The sequence below is a fragment of the Daktulosphaira vitifoliae genome, unplaced genomic scaffold, assembly GCF_025091365.1.
Source record: "Daktulosphaira vitifoliae isolate Bord-2020 unplaced genomic scaffold, ASM2509136v1 Scaffold_4, whole genome shotgun sequence".
NCBI classification, from domain to species: domain Eukaryota; kingdom Metazoa; phylum Arthropoda; class Insecta; order Hemiptera; family Phylloxeridae; genus Daktulosphaira; species Daktulosphaira vitifoliae.
The window spans coordinates 12527843-12548924 of record NW_026099575.1 but is presented as its reverse complement, the minus strand read 5'-3'; the positions used below and the strand labels follow the sequence as shown (position 1 = coordinate 12548924).

The 21082-nt window shown below is 26.3% G+C and overlaps 3 protein-coding genes across 3 annotated transcripts; all 3 read left to right on the top strand.

Moving 5' to 3' along the window:
* Positions 1-3197: 3197 nt before the first annotated feature.
* LOC126904826 (uncharacterized) lies at positions 3198-4100 on the top strand. The gene is made up of 4 exons (XM_050684108.1): positions 3198-3259; positions 3353-3438; positions 3510-3809; positions 3911-4100. Exons 1-4 carry the CDS (start codon positions 3205-3207, stop codon positions 4013-4015), a joined length of 546 nt encoding a protein of 181 aa, XP_050540065.1. The 5' UTR covers positions 3198-3204; the 3' UTR covers positions 4016-4100.
* An 8020-nt stretch (positions 4101-12120) lies between these two features.
* On the top strand, positions 12121-12717 carry LOC126904946 (trimethylguanosine synthase-like). Its single transcript, XM_050684351.1, has 2 exons — positions 12121-12546; positions 12610-12717. The coding sequence occupies exons 1-2, from the start codon at positions 12121-12123 to the stop codon at positions 12715-12717; spliced, it is 534 nt and encodes a 177-aa protein (XP_050540308.1).
* Positions 12718-16414: 3697 nt separating this feature from the next.
* Positions 16415-17926, top strand: LOC126904945 (uncharacterized). Its single transcript, XM_050684350.1, has 4 exons — positions 16415-17003; positions 17067-17506; positions 17571-17699; positions 17915-17926. The coding sequence occupies exons 1-4, from the start codon at positions 16415-16417 to the stop codon at positions 17924-17926; spliced, it is 1170 nt and encodes a 389-aa protein (XP_050540307.1).
* Positions 17927-21082: the final 3156 nt, after the last annotated feature.

Genomic DNA, 21082 nt, shown 5'->3' with positions numbered 1-21082 from the left:
TACGTGTTATTTACAATCACCAAGACTTTGTAGCTGAACTTACAGTGATATGATTATTTTTCATCGTTTGATGTGTAATGCTAACAAGTGCTGAATTTTTTATTAATTTATTTCTATAATTGATAACTTTATGTAATTTTATGTATTATAAACACACTCTGTGTAATTATTGAAATTTTATAATTTCTTACTGTATTATCATTAAATAAATTTTCTATTGAAGTATCTTGTTATGTTTTTATTAAAATTAAATATTATTTAATAAATATTCTACATTATAAAGTACGTTACATTTAAAGTAATAATTTAAATAATCTATCTAATACTATGATGCAATTAATGTATACTTATTTTTGATTATTGTAATCTTGAATTTAATTTGATAAATTTTAATAATTTAGACTGAACTAAGAATTTGATTTTTAGTGATGAACGGTTTACATTTGTTAAAGTAGTAAATACGAATAATCGCCTATTGTCTTTGTTTTGATAAAAATAAAAACCCAAATATTAATCAAAGACAATTATTGTATTCCATTACAACTTAAAAATCTAAAGTAAATGATTCCAATGATCATTAGTGAATAGTAAATACAGGTGAATTCGTATTTCAATAATTGAAGTTTATTATTATATGTAATATTTTAATATTACAGATAAGCCGAATAATGTCTATTGATAGATGTCTATAAAAATTCTTTAAATTGTATTTATGTGTCGTATAAATCATAGCTAGAAACCGAATTAATTTTGGATTTTGTCAATTTTTTTATATCTAGTAAATTAGTTCCTATATATCGGTTTTTATAACGTTTTACATCTGTTAAAGTATTAAATATATACAATGGCTTGTTGTCATTGTTTTGTTAAAAAAAGACCCATATATTAATCAAAGACAATTAATGTATTCTACTACAGCTTAAAAATTTGAAGTGACTATTCCCATGGTATAATGGTGTTATTATGAAAGGTGTACTGTTAATTTATGTAACTTATAATAAATTCATTTAAGCAGATACTAAAGTATTCAACAATTCTAAAAATAATAAACGTTATTATAATTTTGCAGGTATTTTCTTGAGTCATAAGAAAAAAAATTACAATTGTAACATTAAAACTTATTAGTCAGCTGGAATTATTGTACACAATATAAGATCTAAACACTGAGTATGTGCCTTTTTTTTTTTAAATAAGATAGCTGCATATTTTTCAATGTGAACGTTTTTTTTTTGTTATAATTGTTGTTTGGAATTCATTAATAAAATAAAAATTATTTATTAAAAAACGTGTTAAATATGTACTTATTAAGTATAAATATTAGGTAGATATCTATCAAAATAAAAGAAAAAAATTTATCGATATCTCAATTAAAAGATTATAAGTTCAACAAATTCATTAAGATAATTGAAAATTCAAAAATCAACATAATAAAAAAAGTCTGGTGTTATTTTAAATGATTAAAATTTATTAAATCTTAGGTAAGTAGTCAAATTCCAAATTATATATTATTTGACAAATTTATCTATGATGTTATCTTCTATAGAAGAAAACATGCGACATTAAAATATTCAATATGATTTTCTAACTCTATTATATTTATATATATTCTAATTTACGATAAGTTATAATTTAAAAGAGTATGACACAAATGAAAGGTTGTTATTATTGGTTAGGAGCCAGTCATTTGTTTTGGCTTTCCAGAAAAAAAATTCCTAAGAGTCATGTGTATTATACGGCTTATGTTCAAACTTATTTTGTGACTAAAGAAATGTTTGTTTTTAGGACTTATAATAATACATCAAATAAATGTTTTACTTTGAGCAATTACATATTCTACTGAATGCATAAAAGTTGCTACTATTTTGAAACGGAAGTCTCTAAACTACCGCAAAAACAATAAAATTTCATAGTTTTTTTGTTACTACCCAAGCTATTTCCATTAAAATATTATAACTCAATAGTATCAATGTATAAATGTTGATTCCTCTATAAAAGTATATCCTCCTCTAAAATAAAAGACATTCACAAAAAAAGTTTCCTAAATAAAAGTACTTTTCACTAAACTTTTTTCTCTTTTATGAAAATAAACAAATAACTTTATCTATAAGATAATAAATATATTATAGACCAACAAAACTTTACATTTGTAACAGTATAATTTTAAATCATTCATATTTTTTAGAAATAATGTTATACATTTTTTTCCCAATGATAACCATGTGTACTAAAAATACTCCATTAGTTAATTCTATAAACAATTTTAATCCAATAAATTTATAGCCATGTAATCATTATTTCAAAATTTGATTAAAGATAATTGCACATATATATTGTTTTATGTCAAACTAAAGGGTCTCTCCTTCCCTCGTGTTTCAATTAATTGATCGAATAAACCTGGGATTGTTATGAGAAAGTAATTATAGTAATTACTTCAGTAAATTCGCACTTCTCTTAAAAATAACGTATTGTTACAAAATTTGAAAACGTAATCAATATATAAAGGAACCACAATTGTTTTTACTACTAAAAATGAAACAAATTGTAAGTATAATTATTATTTTTTCATATTAACTTATCATCTTGAATCTATAGAATAATTTTCATTATTAGTAATGGAAATATTATTGCAGACTTTTTTAAAATTAAAATACCATCAAAAGTAATTAGTAACTAAATCAAATAATTGTACAAATTAAAATTAAATGTTTAATATTGTTGCCGTAACACAGTCAGGAGAGGGGTGAAAAGCTGAGTTATTTACTAAAAAATTATACTTGAACCTATTTGAACAAAAAAAAGGCTATCTAAAATAATTTTATTATGAAATAATAAAACTAATCTCTTTAATTCCATGCACCCTCGTAAAAATTGTAGGTTTTCTACTGATTAAGACTGTTTCTACGTGTAAAAGTTCAATTCATTTTTATACACTTCAAAAGAGTTAGTTATATTATTTTAAAATGACTTGGGAATAATGTGCTGGTTGATTTTTTAACATAGAAACAATTGTTTATATTTTTCCATGTAAACGTGTTTATCTAATTATGTGAATTTATAAACACAAAAATAATTTTGTCATCACTCAGTGCTGGATTGTTAAGGTGTAATAAAGTGTGAAATTATTTTTCAACGTCTTACTCCATTTTGAAAAAATTCTCTTTAAAAACTTTTCAAGCGGATCATTAAGTCTTAGAAAAAGACACTATGAATAATTCAACTCCTATGTATGAAACGTATAGTTTCATCGAGTGTATTGAAAGTAAGTAGATAATTTTTTATATAACAATTAAACGAAAATTATTCATTTAAATTACTAACAATGTGATAATTTTATCGTATATTATAATTTTAGATTCTACTATGCCTGTAATGAAGGTTTCCAAAAGCTTGAAACACACCATTATGAATTGGATAAAGCCATTGACGTTTCAGGAAAAAGTAAGTTTCAAAATTATATTTTATCCAACTATATTATATTATATATATATTGATCGAATTAATATTTTCAGGTGGAGTTGCACAAATCTATTTATTCTATGATGGAATGGTTAAATACAATTTATCAAATTATATCGTCTCTCGGATCAGAGTTGATCCGAGTTGATAAAACAACTGCAAGGGCCAGACTAATAAATTTGCGCCATTTCATGCAGAAAATCAAAATTAAACAGCATGAAAAAGATTGGATAATTAAAGCGTGCAAAAAAATTATTAAAAAGTTGGATTATCTAGATTCAATAATTATGGTTCATAAATGGGCCTCTGACATTCAAACTAAGTGGGTTAAAATTTGTGCGATGGCAATGAATGTAACTATTTTTCAGTATTTGACTTACAATATTTTAATTTATATCAATTATTTCAGTTGTGAAATATGTATAATTATTAAAGTAATAAAAATTATTTTTAGCTCGAAAAGATACTTTTAAAAATGTTGACGGATGATGGGAAACAGTTGAATGAAGTTTCAGCCGATCAGTCGAAAACAGCGGCTGTTTCTATTGTGGTTAATTGATCAGTTTTTATATTTTTCCATAATTAGTGCCTTCAAATTCTTCAATTTAAAATTATTATCTCAACAAATTATTAATATTATTTTATACGTGTTATTTACAATCACCAAGNTTATCTCAACAAATTATTAAAATTACTTTATACGTGTTATTTACAATTTTTTGTCAATCACCATGACTTTGTAACTGAACTTACAGTGATATGATTATTTTTCATCGTTTGATGTGTAATGCTAACAAGTGCTGAATTTTTTATTAATTTATTTCTATAATTGATAACTTTATGTAATTTTATGTATTATAAACACACTCTGTGTAATTATTGAAATTTTATAATTTCTTATTGTATTATCATTAAATAAATTTTCTATTGAAGTATCTTGTTATGTTTTTATTAAAATTAAATATTATTTAATAAATATTCTACATTATAAAGTACTTTACATTCAAAATTCTTTAAATTATATTTATGTGTCGTATAAATCATAACTAGAAACCGAAATAATTTTGGATTTAGTCAATTTTTCTTACATCTAGTAAATTAGTTCATATATATCGGTTTCTTTTAGTACATAATGTAAAACTATTGCAGAAATAAAAAATATTATGAGACCGCCTTTGAAACCTTAATTGAAGTTAAAATTTGACACTAAAAAGTTTAAATGCTGTTTAGGTTTTATAAGCGATTTTAATTATTAATTATCTTTACAAATTTTTGAAAAATATTCGATTTAGGCTAACTAACTTAGTATATATAGTATAACTTTTCAAAAAACTGAAATAATTTCTGTTCATACTGATTATTTTATTACTGATTAGCAGTTATTAGATGAATTATGTCTAATAATCATAGTAAATAGTAGTATGAACACTTTGCAATAGATTAAATTGTTACCTAATAAAGAAGACTGTTATTTAAGTGTCATTTAATTTTATAAATAACATTTGATTATTAAAAATAAAATAAAATTTGGAAGACGATTGATTTACTGTAGTTCAACATCTATCTCTTGTAAATGAATAATTACTAAACATTTTTGGACATTAACTTTTAAAAATGTTTGCCAAAACTGTATTTGTTGATTTTAAGCTCCTGATCATTATAAAATAATCAATATGCTATAAAATTTAACCAAGTTATAATAAACCGAAAAGTTGTCTCCAAAAGCTAAAGATAACTCCCGTTCTTTCAAAGACGGCTTTAACAAGTACTATAAAAAAAATAACTGTAATATTTTCTCTTGTTTCTCTTTGATTCAAACAGATTATTGTCAAAGTCGATACCGTCGCGGTATACCCTAAATACCTTTTTTTTTTTTATCTTTTGCGAATTTTTAGTAAATGTAATATCTATTCGACTGCTCATAATATATTATACATACCATGTACCGAAATTGCATTTTAATCGCTCAACCCTCGACTTTCGCTTATGTCCGTGTATACCTATACACGTTAAAAACATATCCATGTGCGCTTGCACGCGGCGGATATCATAATCTCGTAAAACGTCGACTGTCGAGGGTAGCCGCTGGAATTCCGGTGCAGAGTCGCTGGTAACAGGTGGTATGAGTATCGTATATGAAAACGTAGAAAAGTTTCGAATTTTTGTTTGAAAAATATATAAAAAAAAAAAAACACATGAACGTTTTGACTTAGTTCTATACAGGTAACGGATAAAAAAATTAAATACAAAACCGTTTCCGAGAGAAAAAGTAACATGGTAAGCCGATACAATGTGATATGTTATTAAAATAATAACGCCATTAAAGGAAATTCTAGTGTAGGTACCGGACGGTGCAGCGGCTGAGATGGATGCTACCGCGGTAATTTAACATCATTAGTCAATAAGACAGCTCTCACATGGATCTCTTAGCCCAACGGACCTCTGCCAGGTCTGTATTATGGCGAGTACATATTACAGTGTTCGTGTCAGGTTCAACCGTTTTGATGAGTTACAATAAGCAGCCGCGGTCGAGCTAAAAAAAGGGTCTTTTATTATTATTACTATATACGCAATTAAATTCCTCTAAAGGCACACGTATACTTAAAAATATAAACTACATGTGTTCGTTGGTCGTTAATTTTTTATCAAATTCGTATTACTCCGTGAGCTATGCACGAGTATATTTCTGGATAATTTTGCTTGTGAAACTGATACAGTTCGCTTGTTTAAGTACGTCGTACGATAATCATTCACGTGTTGCCAATAACCACAATTGTTATACATTTTGCATTGTTGTCGTTGTGGTTATATCATTTCCACCCGTTGCACTCTTTTTATTTTCGACTACACCAAGTCGACAATAACGATAACATCAGAGTCGTTGCCGAATAAAAATTTTGTTTGTTTTTATGCATTCATCGTTACGAAAAAAAAGATTCTCATTTGATATTAAAATACAATTAATTAATTACTTGGACGTTTCGAAATGACAAATCGGTCACGGGATACAAATACGACAACAGATTAAGATCATATTTCTCGAGTTAATTTATAAGAGAACTAAATGAAATAGGAATTTAGTTTTGTCAAACTTTGACAATGTTTGGAGAATTGTATGTAAAAGTGTGTTCGGTAAGTTGGGCGTCTTAGCAACACAACGCCGTTTGAGAAAAATATGACATAACTTTTTTATTTTCTTTCGGAAAATATTCTTATTTGTCAACATTATTCACATAAATTAGCGTTCAGTACGCTAAAAAGTGTCTTCGTGTTTAAACGAAATCACAGGATTTGACCATTTAAAAACATATATAGAGAAACTTTTTGGAGTAAACTGTTCCCGATAATATTTTAAGATAGTTATTAAACACTAATTTACACAATTTGCCTATTGTAAATGACGAGTGGGATCACTAGTATTCGTGCACAGATTTGACGGGCATAACTATGTCTGCTTTAAGCCAATTCGTATAATACGAATGTGTTGAAACAGTATTGTATAAATGATGAGTACACATAATATACAGATTATTGAAGCTTCAAAAAAGCTTTGTGTCGTGCGTTGCAGATGATTCGTATTAATAACCTGATAATCGTACAAAACGAAGTACATTCGTTATGAGGGCGAGAAAAAGTCCCTAGTGTATAATGTTAACAATTTGACTATATCAAACCGACGTGTGATTTATGACCTGACTTAATACATAGTTCATCTGATATAAAAAACCATGTGTATGATTTTACCATCAACACTTTCAAATCTTGACAATCGATTGGAAAGAGCTGAACAAAAGAAGATGCCACTTACAAAATTGTTTAATTCGATATTGTTAGTATAGTGTAATTTTACATTAAGTAATTATTTAATAACAAATCGAATACTTGTTTAAATTTAAATTTATTATTACACATTTGTTAAGTGCACAAAACTAACATGTTTAACGTACAAAAAATTTAAAAAAATAATTCTATTGTGTCATATTATATTTATTTTGGTTTATATAGTTTAATGTATAATTTACTAATTGATCTTAAAATTTTTATTTTTTGGTCCTTATAATTTGAATTTTTTATATTTTATTTCTAGACAACAATTGGATTGAATATTTACAAATAACATTAGTATACACTGAAATAAATATTATTTATCTGAATTCAATTTCGTTTTTTTCTCTAGTGTTAATTTTTTTGAATAAAGGGGAAAGTTATACACTTTTGAATGTACACAAGAAAATTATGAAAATATAATTCAAATACAGTTTACTTAAATGTATTAATACAATTTTAATATTTATAAATTAAACTTCGACATAAGCAACGCGCTCTTTACGAAAACATTCAAACGAAAACGTACAATAGCTAAATTCAGATGGTTGTAGTGTAGTTGCTAACTGTGCTTCTTTCAAAACTACTTTTTTCTGGAGGTATTTAAAAATATCAGTGGGTCATATTACACAAAATAATAATTGTTTATAAAAATTACCTATGTCTGTTATGATTGTGGACAATGTAAGTAAATAAAAAACGGTAGCACAGTGTAGTCGTGGGACAATATGGGCGAGGCATAATTGAAACAAGTATAGATGACATTTGAATATGATTAAAATCACTATCATATGTCACTTTTCGATGCAAATCTGTAGATAGTGTTTAATTTTAAGAAATTGGTCGATTATTCCTAAAGCAAAATTAATTGTTAAAAATGTTTATTCTACTTCGGCTGCCATTTGCATATAGAAAATAGGTCGTCGGTACAAATATTTTTTTGAACTTCTAGTACTTAAAATAAGCTTTATTTTAATATATATATATATATATATATTATAGACACAGATTTTTAAAAGTTAAGTTGATAAAGTTCTACTTTTTATACAAATTTTCAACCTTTCAAAAAAATTTCTTTTATGTTTGAGGAGACAAAACTATTAAAATGAGTATAAATTTTTAGTTAATGTTAGTTAGATTCATGAAAATTTTATATTTATTAATGAACTCATTACTATGGCAAACCCTTATAAGGTATTTTAAAACAAACAAAAAATAAAATAAAATTTGAACACAAAAAAAAAATGTCTTTAACTAGGGCAGCCATTTGCATAAAAGAAATAGGTCGTCGGGACAATTTTTTTTTTAATTCATAATTTGTTACATAAGCTTAAATTTGACATATGTTTTAAAAATGCAGTGTTTCCTGACAATTTTTAAAACTTAAGTTGAAAAAGTTGAGTTTTGTAAAAAAATTGGTATTTTCAATCACACTCTGTGGGCAGTAAAGGATCAGATTTTCAAAAATATTATGTCAAATAAAAGGGAATTACTTAAGGTTTAAATATAAAAAAAAATTATTTTGATTTGTTTATTTTTCAATAAGTTATAACAATTTTTAGAAAAAAAGTGAAAAAAATGTTGAAATTTACCGATTTTAAAAATTGTAATTTTTTGGAGGATTTTCACCATTTACGGGGAATAAGGGAAAAATTTTCAATTTTTGAGGTCCATGTCTTCAACTAATTACGATTTGTAATCTTACGTAAATAAATAGACACATTTTGGTGAAATTTATATCTTTTCAGTTTGGTATCGGATCTAATAATATGTATTATTAAGAGTAAAATTTATGAATTACCGAATTTGTTTTATATGATTACTAAAATCCATCAAGAAATAGCTAACCCACATTTTAGCTTAGAACCAATCAAGGGGACCGAGTTTTAGTCATTAAAATTTTGCCCCTCCCATGTAAAAAATAGTTCCGGTGCCCTAGATTATTTTGTTTATTTTTATTCGCTGCGAATGGTAAAAATATAAATTCTGTGCATTAATATTTAATAAGATTATTGTATATTGTAAAATAAAATACAAATCATGTATAAAAGGTTAATTAAATCATAATACCCAAATATTTTTTATTATTATTAAATGAGATTACACTTAATGTATTAAATAATCATTTTGTATAATATAATTAAATAAAAGACAGCCTTACTATTGAAAGCAAACCGAAAATGCAATTAACTGAAATATTAAATCTCATATATATATATATATATATATATATATTTTTTAAATAATGTAGATAATGTTAATTACTGATAAATATTGATAATATTTTACAATCCTATATGTAAAAAGTATGTAATTTGTATAAATTATCGTTGATTTATTTAATATCCACTGGAAAATGTAAAAAAATATCTAGAAGCATTCAATTTTTTATAATAATTATTTACTATAGAATATAATATGAAATATATTTCGGGCAAAGCAATTCAGCGATTTAAGTATATTTACATTTTTGCAACAAAATATGTATGAACAGCATAAAAATATGCAGCGCCCGGTGGTATTCACGCGGGTTTTTTAACGTTCGGTGTTTTATTTTGTCTTAAGTCTTTAGCTATGCCGAGGATAAGGAATGAGGTGAGTGGACTGTATGTTAGAATGTAGAATGAATTTTACAAAATATAATTATAACAATTACATGTATTATACAAGAAATATAAAATCTTATGTACACCAATGAGGATGGGGGAGACACTTTATACTAATGCAACTAAGACGATGATATAATCAAATAATAAATAATACAAGTGAGTCTTAGAAAGATAGATGAACAAACATTATACTTATCGACTAAATGAAACGGCTGATGATAATGTTGAATATTGAAAGGATCAATTGAAGTCGAATGCAAGTAGCTGACCAATGTGTACAATATGCTCTGAACGGTATTATGATGTATCTCAGAAAATATATAGACCTAAACTGAGATAAACTGAGGGCACCGGGTACGACAATCGCAAAAATGATATTTTTTTTTACAGTAAAACGAATACAAAATTACTGGCTCGCAAACGACATAGAGCTTATAGCAAAAGATGGCGGCGATAATGCTGACAAAGAGAGAAGACCGTCAACAACTCGATGTAAAACAACGGTAACATGAATAATGAACAACACATTTTCTTGACAGCATATTCGATCGATGTGTATCCAATAAAATATATTCAGAATAATTTAAAATAGTTTTATATACAGATAAAAAATTAAACATAAAACAACATTTAATTTAATTTATACAAAAACAAATATATTAGAAATATCAATAAAAATACTATATGCTTTACAATGAAATATATATAATCATAACACAATTATTTAAACTTTACTTTTCAGTAAAATATGTCATACAACAGCAACTTGTGTCAAAAATAAAAGATTAGTGAGATATTTATATAATTTATAAAGTCGGTGGTTTGTTTAAATAGGTAAGTTTATAAATATTGAAAATTAGGAAATGTCGAAATTCGTATTTATCGATATAATGTGGATAATTACAAAAATTGGCTGAATTATAATTTAACAATAATAGTAATCTGCACATTCTGGATACTTGAGATGTTTTCTGCTCGTATAAAGTTAGTTGTCTTTAGATAAGAATTTCGTGTTCATGTCGAAAAATCGACCGAAAAACGCAGTTATCGAATCGTGTCTTTCGTCGATATAATTGTGTTGAATTTCCATGTTGAGATCGAATAATTTTCCAAATTATTAACTAATTTTTTAGTACTAACTAGAAAATTAATTAATCAACATTAACTACAATTGTAGTTTACCTGTAGAAATTAAATTAATTTACCTCGTTTCGACTTGTAGATTTAGGTATGTGCAGTGCTATGTTGGGAGCAATACTTCTCAGCAGGTCGAAGAGTAACGTTATTTGTCGTTGGCTAAAATATCAGAAAAAAAATAGAATTAATGATCTAGTAAACTAAAAATTCATTAGGACTTTTAGTCTAACCATCGAACAAAGAACATATAAGCTCTTGTGGAAGCCAACCAGTCATGAAGTCTCTGTTATATTTTTTATATTGTTTAAATTTATATTTTTTTACTTTCATTTTTTTTATTGAGTGAATTTCATTGACACAATGGACACTTTTCCTATTTTTTCGTCTATGGTGCTTGCTTATTTTTTTATTCCTATTTCAATTATTCAAGATCTCGCTTAGTGGTATTTTAGTTTTAATATTTTTTATATTTTTGGACGATGGACTTTTTAAGCAGAAAAAAACTAAGAAGTCGAAAACTAAATCAATTAGTACATCGATTTCGACAACAGACACCAATGATATACCTATTTTGACAAATATTTTATCACTTCAAAAGTCTACAGAGACATCCATACAAATTACGACTGTTGAAACCGACGAAAACATTTTTGAGAATAATACACCCGACAATTCCATTGAAACTAACCTGAACAGTGCTTGTTTGAATATATCACACCACCACTTACCGAACAATGACTTTACTAACGATGTCACCCTCTGTCAGCTCCAAAGCGTTACAGAGGTGTACGAGAACAACATTTCGACTCAAATAAGTCACTCGACTGAATCAATTCAATCACATACACCAGATTTACCAGTAACACTTCGCAAATTAAACATAACTTAGATAATATCTATAAATAATAGCTTCAATAAAACTAGCTCTCGTGATATTCCAAAGTACTTATGGAATAAAAGACACTTCCTGTTTTAAAAATTTGGTGACGGAATTCTCTTGGACTATGGTAATTAAATTAATACTCTTTGTTAATCTTTTATGTTTTTAATGTTAACTATTATTTTAGAATCATTTTATTGTGTGTGCCCTGAAATGTTGAGCAAACATATTGCAAAAAGGTTTAAGGGTCACAATGTAGCAATGAACCCATTTTGTGGCGCCGGAGGAAACGCAATACAATTAGCAATGAAATATGAAAAAGTCATAGCAATAGACATTGACCCGAACAAATTGGAATTTGCTAAAAAAAATGCAGAAATTTACGGTGTGAGAGATAAAATTAATTTCATTATGGGCAACTTTTTTGCTATAGCTAATGATTTAAAAAAATACAAGCCTGAAGTAATTGTAACTTCAACTCCATGGGGAGAACCATCGTATAAAAACCATAAAACATACAGTTTGGAGAAAAATATGTGTAGTGAATACGACGGTGGCGGTCGAACGATCTTCGAATTGGCCCAAAGTATTGCTCCAAACGTAACACTACACATACCTAAGAGTACTGTTCGAAATGAAGTAAGTTTCTATTTCATACACAATACATATAACATCACTTAATATTATCAATTTATTTTATAGCTGTTCAAATTAGGAAAATACTTTAATAACAACATAGAAATACAGAATAACTTTATCAATGGAAAACTGGATTCCATCACCACATTTTTGGTAGATTCAATAACATGAATTCAAAACGCAAACAAACTAATATAAAACTCTTCAGTCAAAAAAGAAAACAATGCTCGACATGATCAAATTTTGCGATTCAACTGACATAGACCATTACTAATATAGACTGTTACATATTTTGATTTCCAGTAATTAATGATTAACAAATATAACAAATTCACCGATTTCGACAATCATATTTACCTTATAACTCTTATATTTTGCCTCAGTTATAATTGCAGGATGACCATTTTATCTTTAATGATAAATTCAGACAAGTATACAACACTTGTTATTTACATTTTTGGTGCTCACCAGTTATTTTTTTTCTTATTATTTTTATTTGTTATATATTTTCATTCTTTGATTTATTTTTTATTGTTCATTAATTTTTTAAAAATATTTTTCATAATAAAAACATGATTTTTTTAATGTTATATGTGCCTTTGAATTTGTATTTCTATTACACAATTTTTATTTTATGATTGTTATTCATTTCTAACTTTTCTATTTGTTTTCTCACAATTGTTCATTGTTGACGTGTCTTAATAAATTAGTTGTATTGTAAAACAGATAATTAGTTCAAAAAAAAAATGTATTAATCATTTTAAATGCAAAAATATAAAAAAATGAAAATTCCTTCTTTTAAAATAAAAGACAACGAAATTTCCTTGTTTATTTTAGTATGTATATGAAATAATAATAAACACATTTTTATACATTATTTAAGTTATTTTTTAAAATATAGAGTACTATAAGTTAAAAAAATATTTGACCCGACTTATTATCATCTATGTGCAAATGGCTGCGATAGTTAAAACAATTTTAAACTTTCAACGTAGATCACTATTATTAATATAAAAATAGATGCAATAGACAATTTTTTTTATAAACATTTCATACATTATATTTTTTCCGACTTATTTTTTTAGATATCAGATAATTTCTCCTTATACAGAAGGGTTCAACATAAAATATACATATAAAAAAACCCAGCACAGGGAGTTCGCGGCACAGTGGTGACGTGGCATAGTTGGATCAAGTATAATGATATCTGACAGTGATTAAAATTACTATAAAAAGAAAAACGCTTCGATGCAAATCTTTAGATAGTGTTTAATTTTAAAAATTGGTGGATTATTCCAAAAGCTTCATGAACTGCTAGTTCCTTATTAATATCCTGATTAAGATAAAGTATGTCGAATGAATAAGGGATATTAAAAAATATTATTTCTCATAAAAAAATTGTGTTGATCCATACACATTTATAATAAGTTATAGCATTATAAAGTTAAAAATGTAAAAAATAAAATTGAGAATTTTCACACAATAATAGCATTTGGCAGCCATTTTCACCGTGAAGATAAAATAAAGTCCGAAATTATTTTTTTACATAATAAAGTAGATTACATTAGCTTTAATTTAAGATATATATAAAAGTGTCAGACTTTCCGGAACACTTTCAAAATTTAAGTTGAAAAAGTCAATTTCTTGTGAAAAAGTTGTCATTTTGAATCCCCCACTGTAGGCAGGTAAAAAGTCAGATTTACAAAAAAAATATACCAAATGATAGGTAGAGACATCAAGCATCTATAAAAAAAAGAATTATTTTGATATGTTTATTTTTGAAAAAGTTACGGCAGCTTTTAGTAAAAAAAATTGAAAACATTTTGAAAATGTTAAATAAATAAATAAATTTTTCAATGTAATATAGTATTCAAGATCATAAATTTGAAATAATGCCATCACTCATTAAAAATTCCCCAGTTTAACCACTTTTTATATTAGATATATCTTAGTCTATTTTAAGGTTAAAAAATATGTGCATTTCCCACTTTTGATTCGTGTTTACATGAACAAAAAACTGGTACTTAAGCTAATAACTGATGCCGTTATCATATACTTTTTCTAGTGAACATAAATAAAAGGTAACACTTGAATATTCAAAATTTTATTTTTATTTTTAAAATGTGGATTATCCAAACATTTTGTAGTTACATATATATATATATATTTATTTAAGTGACATTACAAAGTAGTAAATTTATGTATATATGTATATGTATAAGACTTACTTGAAAATACTTTCTAAAGCCATAACGATTAAATAAGCTTAAAAGTATGCGTGCAATGATCATTTGTGCATTGAATCTTTACAAGTAATTTCATACTATAACATATCTTAATTTTTAGCTCGTGGGTCTAATCCCTTAAATATGCTAGTTATGTGCCATAACTAGCATAGTTTCACCTATGTATTATTGTCTATGTATTTCATTTTAACCTAGATTTTTTTGGTTACTTTTTTATTTATCAATACTCGTTATTTACTAATTAGTAATAATATCAAAAATTAGAGGTGATATTAAGAAAATCTAATTGTAGATGTGAAATCAGCACATAACAATGATCTAGAAATGTATATATTTTTATAATAATTCCTTGTAGACCACCAGTATATTTATTCATGATTAACATAATTTTTTTTCATTAAGCCCTTCAAAATATATATAAATATAATTTAAAATATAAATTAATATCAGGACAATATATTTTTTGGAAAACTCGTTCCATTTAACAAACAAAAAAAAACATCATAGTAAAATTAATACATTCTCAGCTTTGCATCGAAGCTAAAATAATAGGATAGCAATGATATATCTAGAATAGTTAGTAACAGCTAGTTATTAACTTTACAGATGTGCCATCTACCGTACAAAAAACATATTACATTTTCACAATTGCAATCACTTAAACAGAAACGCATTTTATTTATTTATTATATAAAAATTATTTACTATTAAAAGTTGAAGAAAACAATAAATTATAACCATAACAGATGACTAAAAATTAATTTAATAACTTGGATTACATATAATTATTGTATCATATCAATTACAGCAGAACATTAGTTATTAGATTACCAACTGAAATTAATGAATTAGGTGTGCAAACCAATAATATTTGTTTGCAAAATGCACATTATTTTGAAAAATACCTAAAAATTAAACTTAAAGGCAAAAACAAATGGGTATTGAATTCTAAATTTTCATAATTTTAATTTACAAAAAATTTGTTCCTGAAATCATAACATTTATTAAAATTTTTTGGAATATTTTAAGTTTTGGAAATACGATCCTTAACAAAAACCCAGTACAGTGGGGATGTGTCATAATTGGGTCAAGAATAATGATATCTGACAGTGATTAAAATCACTATCATAAAAAACGCTTCAATATAAATTTATAGATAGTGTTTAATTTTAAAACATTGATGGATTATTCCAAAAGCTACATTTTTATAATTTTGTGATGATGTGCATTTTTTCTATGTTTGTACATAAAAATTTTCTTCTCTCAATAATCGACTTTAATGATCAATATGTAATAAGAACCCAATTTTAATTTATTTAAACTTATATAATTACTATTAACAGTAAATTTATGAGAAAAGCTCAAAATTTTGTTAAAATAATTTCCTTATTATTATATAAATTGGCTGAAATAATGGTAACTAAGGATAATTTTCTGTATAAAAAGTAAAAAACAATATAGCTTGAATTCAGTTCGTTTTGAATTACCGCCCGTGTTTTTCCATAGTGATAATTACGTACCGATTTTTATACGCTTTTTAACAGTATTAATTTCGTTTAAACATAAATTTTTCGCAAACTAAATTTATCGAAACAATGGATTCATTTCTTATTTGTTCGGCTATGGCGATTGCTTATTTCTTTATTCCTGTTCCATTTATACAGGATCTCACTTTAGGTGGAATTTTAGTATTCTCGTTTCTCATATACTTGAACAATGAACTTTTCAAGGAGAAAAAAACTGCATCTCTTATTGGAAATTCAACTATGGATAGTAAATCTACTTTGATTGCAAGTCCAAATGCTATGCCTATTTTGGCAGATATTTCAACTACAGGCCGAAAATTTACAGATGCATCAGCACAAACTGTTGCCGTTGAAACCGAAAAAAACATTTTTTCAAACAATAATACAACTGACAATTCATTTGAAACCGACCTACCAAATAACGATTATGCCGACACTGACTCGCTCTGTCAGCTTCAAAACGCTACAGAGGAGAAGAATATTTCAACCCAAATATGTAACTCGGCTGAATCAACTCAATTCCATACACCGGAGTCCGCTTTAAATGATAGCACAACATCAATTAAACTTAATTACAACATTAATAGCTCCAATAATACTCGCCCTCGTTATGTCCCAAATTACTTGTGGGACAAGAGACACTTTCTGTTTACAAAATTTGATGACGGAATTCTCTTGGATTATGGTAATAAAAGTTATACTTAGGTAATCTCTAATTGTTTAATGTTAACTATAAAAATTGTTTTAGAATCATTTTATTCTATGTGCCCTGAAATGTTGAGCAAACATATTGCAAAAAGGTGTAAGGGTCACAATGTAGCAATGAACCCATTTTGTGGCGCCGGAGGAAACGCAATACAATTAGCAATGAAATATGAAAAAGTCATAGCAATAGACATTGATCCGAAAAAATTGGAATTTGCTAAAAAAAATGCAGAAATTTACGGTGTGAGAGATAAAATTAAGTTCATTATGGGCGACTTTTTTGCTATAGCTAATGATTTAAAAAAATACAAGCCTGAAGTAATTGTAACTTCAACTCCATGGTACATAAACCACCGAATATACAATTCGAAGAAAAACATTTGCACTGACTACGAAAAAGGAGGACGAGCAATCCTCAAATTGGCCAGAAGAATTGCTCCTAACGTTGCAATGCACTTACCAAAAAGTACCAGACGAAATGAAGTAAGTTTCTCTATTTCTACACGGTGCATATTACATTAGTTAATATTATCAATTTATTTTATAGCTGTTCAAATTAGGAAAGTACTTTGATAACAATATAGAAATCCAAAAAAATTTTATCAACGGAAAGCTGGATTCTATCACAGCATATTTTGGAAAATTTTACAATATGAACGCATATTATACACAAACTGTTATAAAATTATTCAATCGAAATAAAAAACATAATTAATTTCAAAATAATATTCAAATAAATAATAAAAATAATATGACATTATTAATATGAAAATTAAAATATATTCTTAAATAATTGTATCATATTAAATATTATATTTTATATATTATATTGTATAAACCTAATAAATATTAAATTTTCTTTATAACACTATTAATGTTTTATTACTTTAGTTTAATTTATAAAATTGTCACATATTAAAAACTGCTTTTAATACTATTGCAAGGGACATAAAGCATATAAGCTTCTCTTTATAAATTATCACCATTAGTCTAAAAAAAGACTTTAATTAGTAAAAAATACATTTGTTAGATTTTCAATTTTTCCGATGAAATACAATTTTACTATTGATAAAAATAATATACTTATCAAATTGTAAATCACAACTAAAATATATTAAATCTCGTTTCAGTTTATTGTCATAAAAGTTAAGAATTTTTTTTTAATAGAATTAATAAAAATATTGTTATTAAATCATTGTATAATATCAAAATTATATTGGGTTTAATGAGCGGCAAAACAATGGCAGTCGCGGCCCCGAGCGCGTGCAGATTTCTATAGTCGAATTTTAGCGGAAAAGTGTGTTGCAAATGTGCCATGAAATTAATGAATGGCAATAAAAAAAATGCGGTACACGCTGTTAATACGTATTCGCCCGTATACTGTTTTTTTTTTTTTTTTGGGACACCCTGAACACACTTGTAGTGTACACTGAATAATATATGTACACATATTTCAGTTGTAAAAATGCACAAAACCAGTTCCTGTTGATTATGCGGCATCAATAATTTACTCCGTATGTGCTTGAGCTATACGTCATTAATGACCAGCTTGACCTCTCTTTCTCAGTTGACAAATATAAATGATGGTAAATGAAATTCAAATAATACCGAACATGTACATAAATGATTAGAATTATTTTATGTGGTCGGCATACTTACAATTGAAAACAATTGTTTATTACAAACAGGCGCGGATTCAGGATAATTTTTGGGGGGGGGGGCATTGCATATCATATAATTACCTTATATATATGGCGCATTCCATACCAGAAAAGGTTTTAAGGTCGACCTCTCCAATTTTTTTGAAAACTTTTCATGTTTTTAATACCGTCAAAAAACACCTTCATGAATTTTTTCAAATTTTTTTGATCACTCGTATCTTAGATATTGATTATTTCCAAAATTCAAGGTTTTTTTTTCAAATAGCAATAATTTTGCAAAAAATACAGTTACCGGGGTTCTGTTATTTTTCAAAATTTTTGTTTTTTAATGTTCTTTTAAGAAAAAAATGCTTCTTTGATCTTTATTAATTTATTTATAGTTTTTTTTAAGTTTTAANCTATTATTATAATATAATGTTAGTTTTAAATTCTATTAATTTTTCAATAATATTTGTGGTTTATAAAAATAGAGTAATGATGTACTCAAGTTATGATATTGAAAATTTGTTTTTGTATTAATATGATTAATTATATTCCGTATATTTTAGTATATAATCCTATGACTACATATCGTTGAACATTAATAAGTGCTGTATTTAAAATAATAAGATTGATTTTAAATTCAACATATCCATACATTTTTATATAAATATCATTGAAAAAATTGCAGTCATTTTTCTATAATGGAAATCGATCATTTTCATATTTTATTAGTGACACCTTGAAAAAAATATTTTAATACCATTTCTGAAATAAACTCAAACAAATTTTTGTTACGCCGTTATGCCTNATAAACTCAAACAAATTTTTGTTACGCCGTTATGCCTTTTTTTTAGAACAACAGTACAGTGTAATTAATTCAAATCGTGTAAAATTATATTTTATAAGTTTATAAATAACAAAATAGGCTACGTGTTATCTATCACTGTCGTAGTATAAAATTTATTAACAAAATACTGAAAAGATAATTAACTCTCGCAATTAATAAAAATACAATTATTTCTTAATTAAGTCAACGCGTCTTTGAGCGTATGTACTGATCTATCCTAAATAGAGCAGCAAGTAAATGATCTCTAATCAAGAAAAGAATCTCAATAGATAAGTTGAGAAGAGTCAAATTTCAATTATATTTGTTTGATATTAATTTCTAATCGAGTCATTTTCACTTATCACAAACACCGGAAAATAGCTTATAACGGAATGACGTATTTGATAAGTCCTACTCGATTTTGTTTCTAAGTAAATTTTGAACTTTATATTTGTAACCAGTGAGTAATGTTTTTAACTAGAATAAAAGGTGAGATTATTTTACAATTATTATTAACACAGTTTATAATAAATAATGACTAATAAATAAAAATATGAAATTGATCTTGTTTATTACAACATTTAGGCTTCCTACAGTACTCATAATTTCTAATGTTACATACATTGTGAAACCATTAAATAAAATTTGAAATACTAATATCGAGCAACCAATACTATTAGACACTCGGACAGTTCTATAAAAATTACACTTAGAAAATATTTATAGTTTTTTTTATCGCAAGAGCATTGATATCAGCAAAGAATAGAGACAAGATCAGCCGACTGGAGATAACGTGTTTCGAACACCATGCTGTCTAGTGTAACGTACGGTAATTTCAAGCTTGAGGATCGTCTTTCTCTCTCTTGTTCTCTTTCTATCTCTTGTTCATTATCAACATAAAACATTCACAAGCACACGAGCGTAACTTATTCTCGTTGACATGTCCACGCCGTCTATAATGCACATTATGCATTAAAAATTGCATATCATTATTTGTATTATTTTTGCGCATAATACCGCAGAAGGATTAACGACATGATTGACTATTTGAACAGGCCACGGGGAAGATTTTGCTGATACCACTTCCATTTTATATCGATAGTACGACAATTAAAAACTCGAATTTATGTTTTCCTACAATTCCTAGCCCTGAGTCGTTCGTGATGGCGGTTTCGTTTTATGGCACTGTGTAATAATTTAATTTATAATATTTATTGAAATGCCGAACGACTAGTAATATTACAATGCAGAAAACAATAAGTACCACAGATTTGTAATAATATATGCCGCATTATAAACTAGTATTTCAAATAGTAAACTATAAGATTTATATGTATTTTATAAGCCCAAAAGCCCCGACATATTATTATTATACAGAAGAAACTACAATACAATAATTAATTATTTAAAGGTTTCGGGCAACATTTATCCACCAAGTTCGTTTCCAGTAAATTTTTTGTTTTAATATTTAAGTAATTAATTTAAAAAAAAATTTTGTAAAAAGTATTTGCAAAAACAAATCAAGTTTCTCGGAACACAAGACGTGCGTTCTCCGAATGGACATAATATTTGGTTTGCAAGAACTGGCGA

Excerpts from the sequence above, each read along its gene's own strand:
- LOC126904826 (XM_050684108.1), top strand. The coding sequence starts at position 3,205 with ATGAATAATTCAACTCCTATGTATGAAACGTATAGTTTCATCGAGTGT. Across the intron at positions 3,439-3,509 it reads CATTGACGTTTCAGGAAAAA|GTGGAGTTGCACAAATCTAT; the intron begins GTAAGTTTCAAA and ends TAATATTTTCAG. Across the intron at positions 3,810-3,910 it reads TTTGTGCGATGGCAATGAAT|CTCGAAAAGATACTTTTAAA; the intron begins GTAACTATTTTT and ends AATTATTTTTAG.
- LOC126904946 (XM_050684351.1), top strand. The coding sequence starts at position 12,121 with ATGTTGAGCAAACATATTGCAAAAAGGTTTAAGGGTCACAATGTAGCA. Across the intron at positions 12,547-12,609 it reads AGAGTACTGTTCGAAATGAA|CTGTTCAAATTAGGAAAATA; the intron begins GTAAGTTTCTAT and ends TTTATTTTATAG.
- LOC126904945 (XM_050684350.1), top strand. The coding sequence starts at position 16,415 with ATGGCGATTGCTTATTTCTTTATTCCTGTTCCATTTATACAGGATCTC. Across the intron at positions 17,004-17,066 it reads CGGAATTCTCTTGGATTATG|AATCATTTTATTCTATGTGC; the intron begins GTAATAAAAGTT and ends AAATTGTTTTAG. Across the intron at positions 17,507-17,570 it reads AAAGTACCAGACGAAATGAA|CTGTTCAAATTAGGAAAGTA; the intron begins GTAAGTTTCTCT and ends TTTATTTTATAG.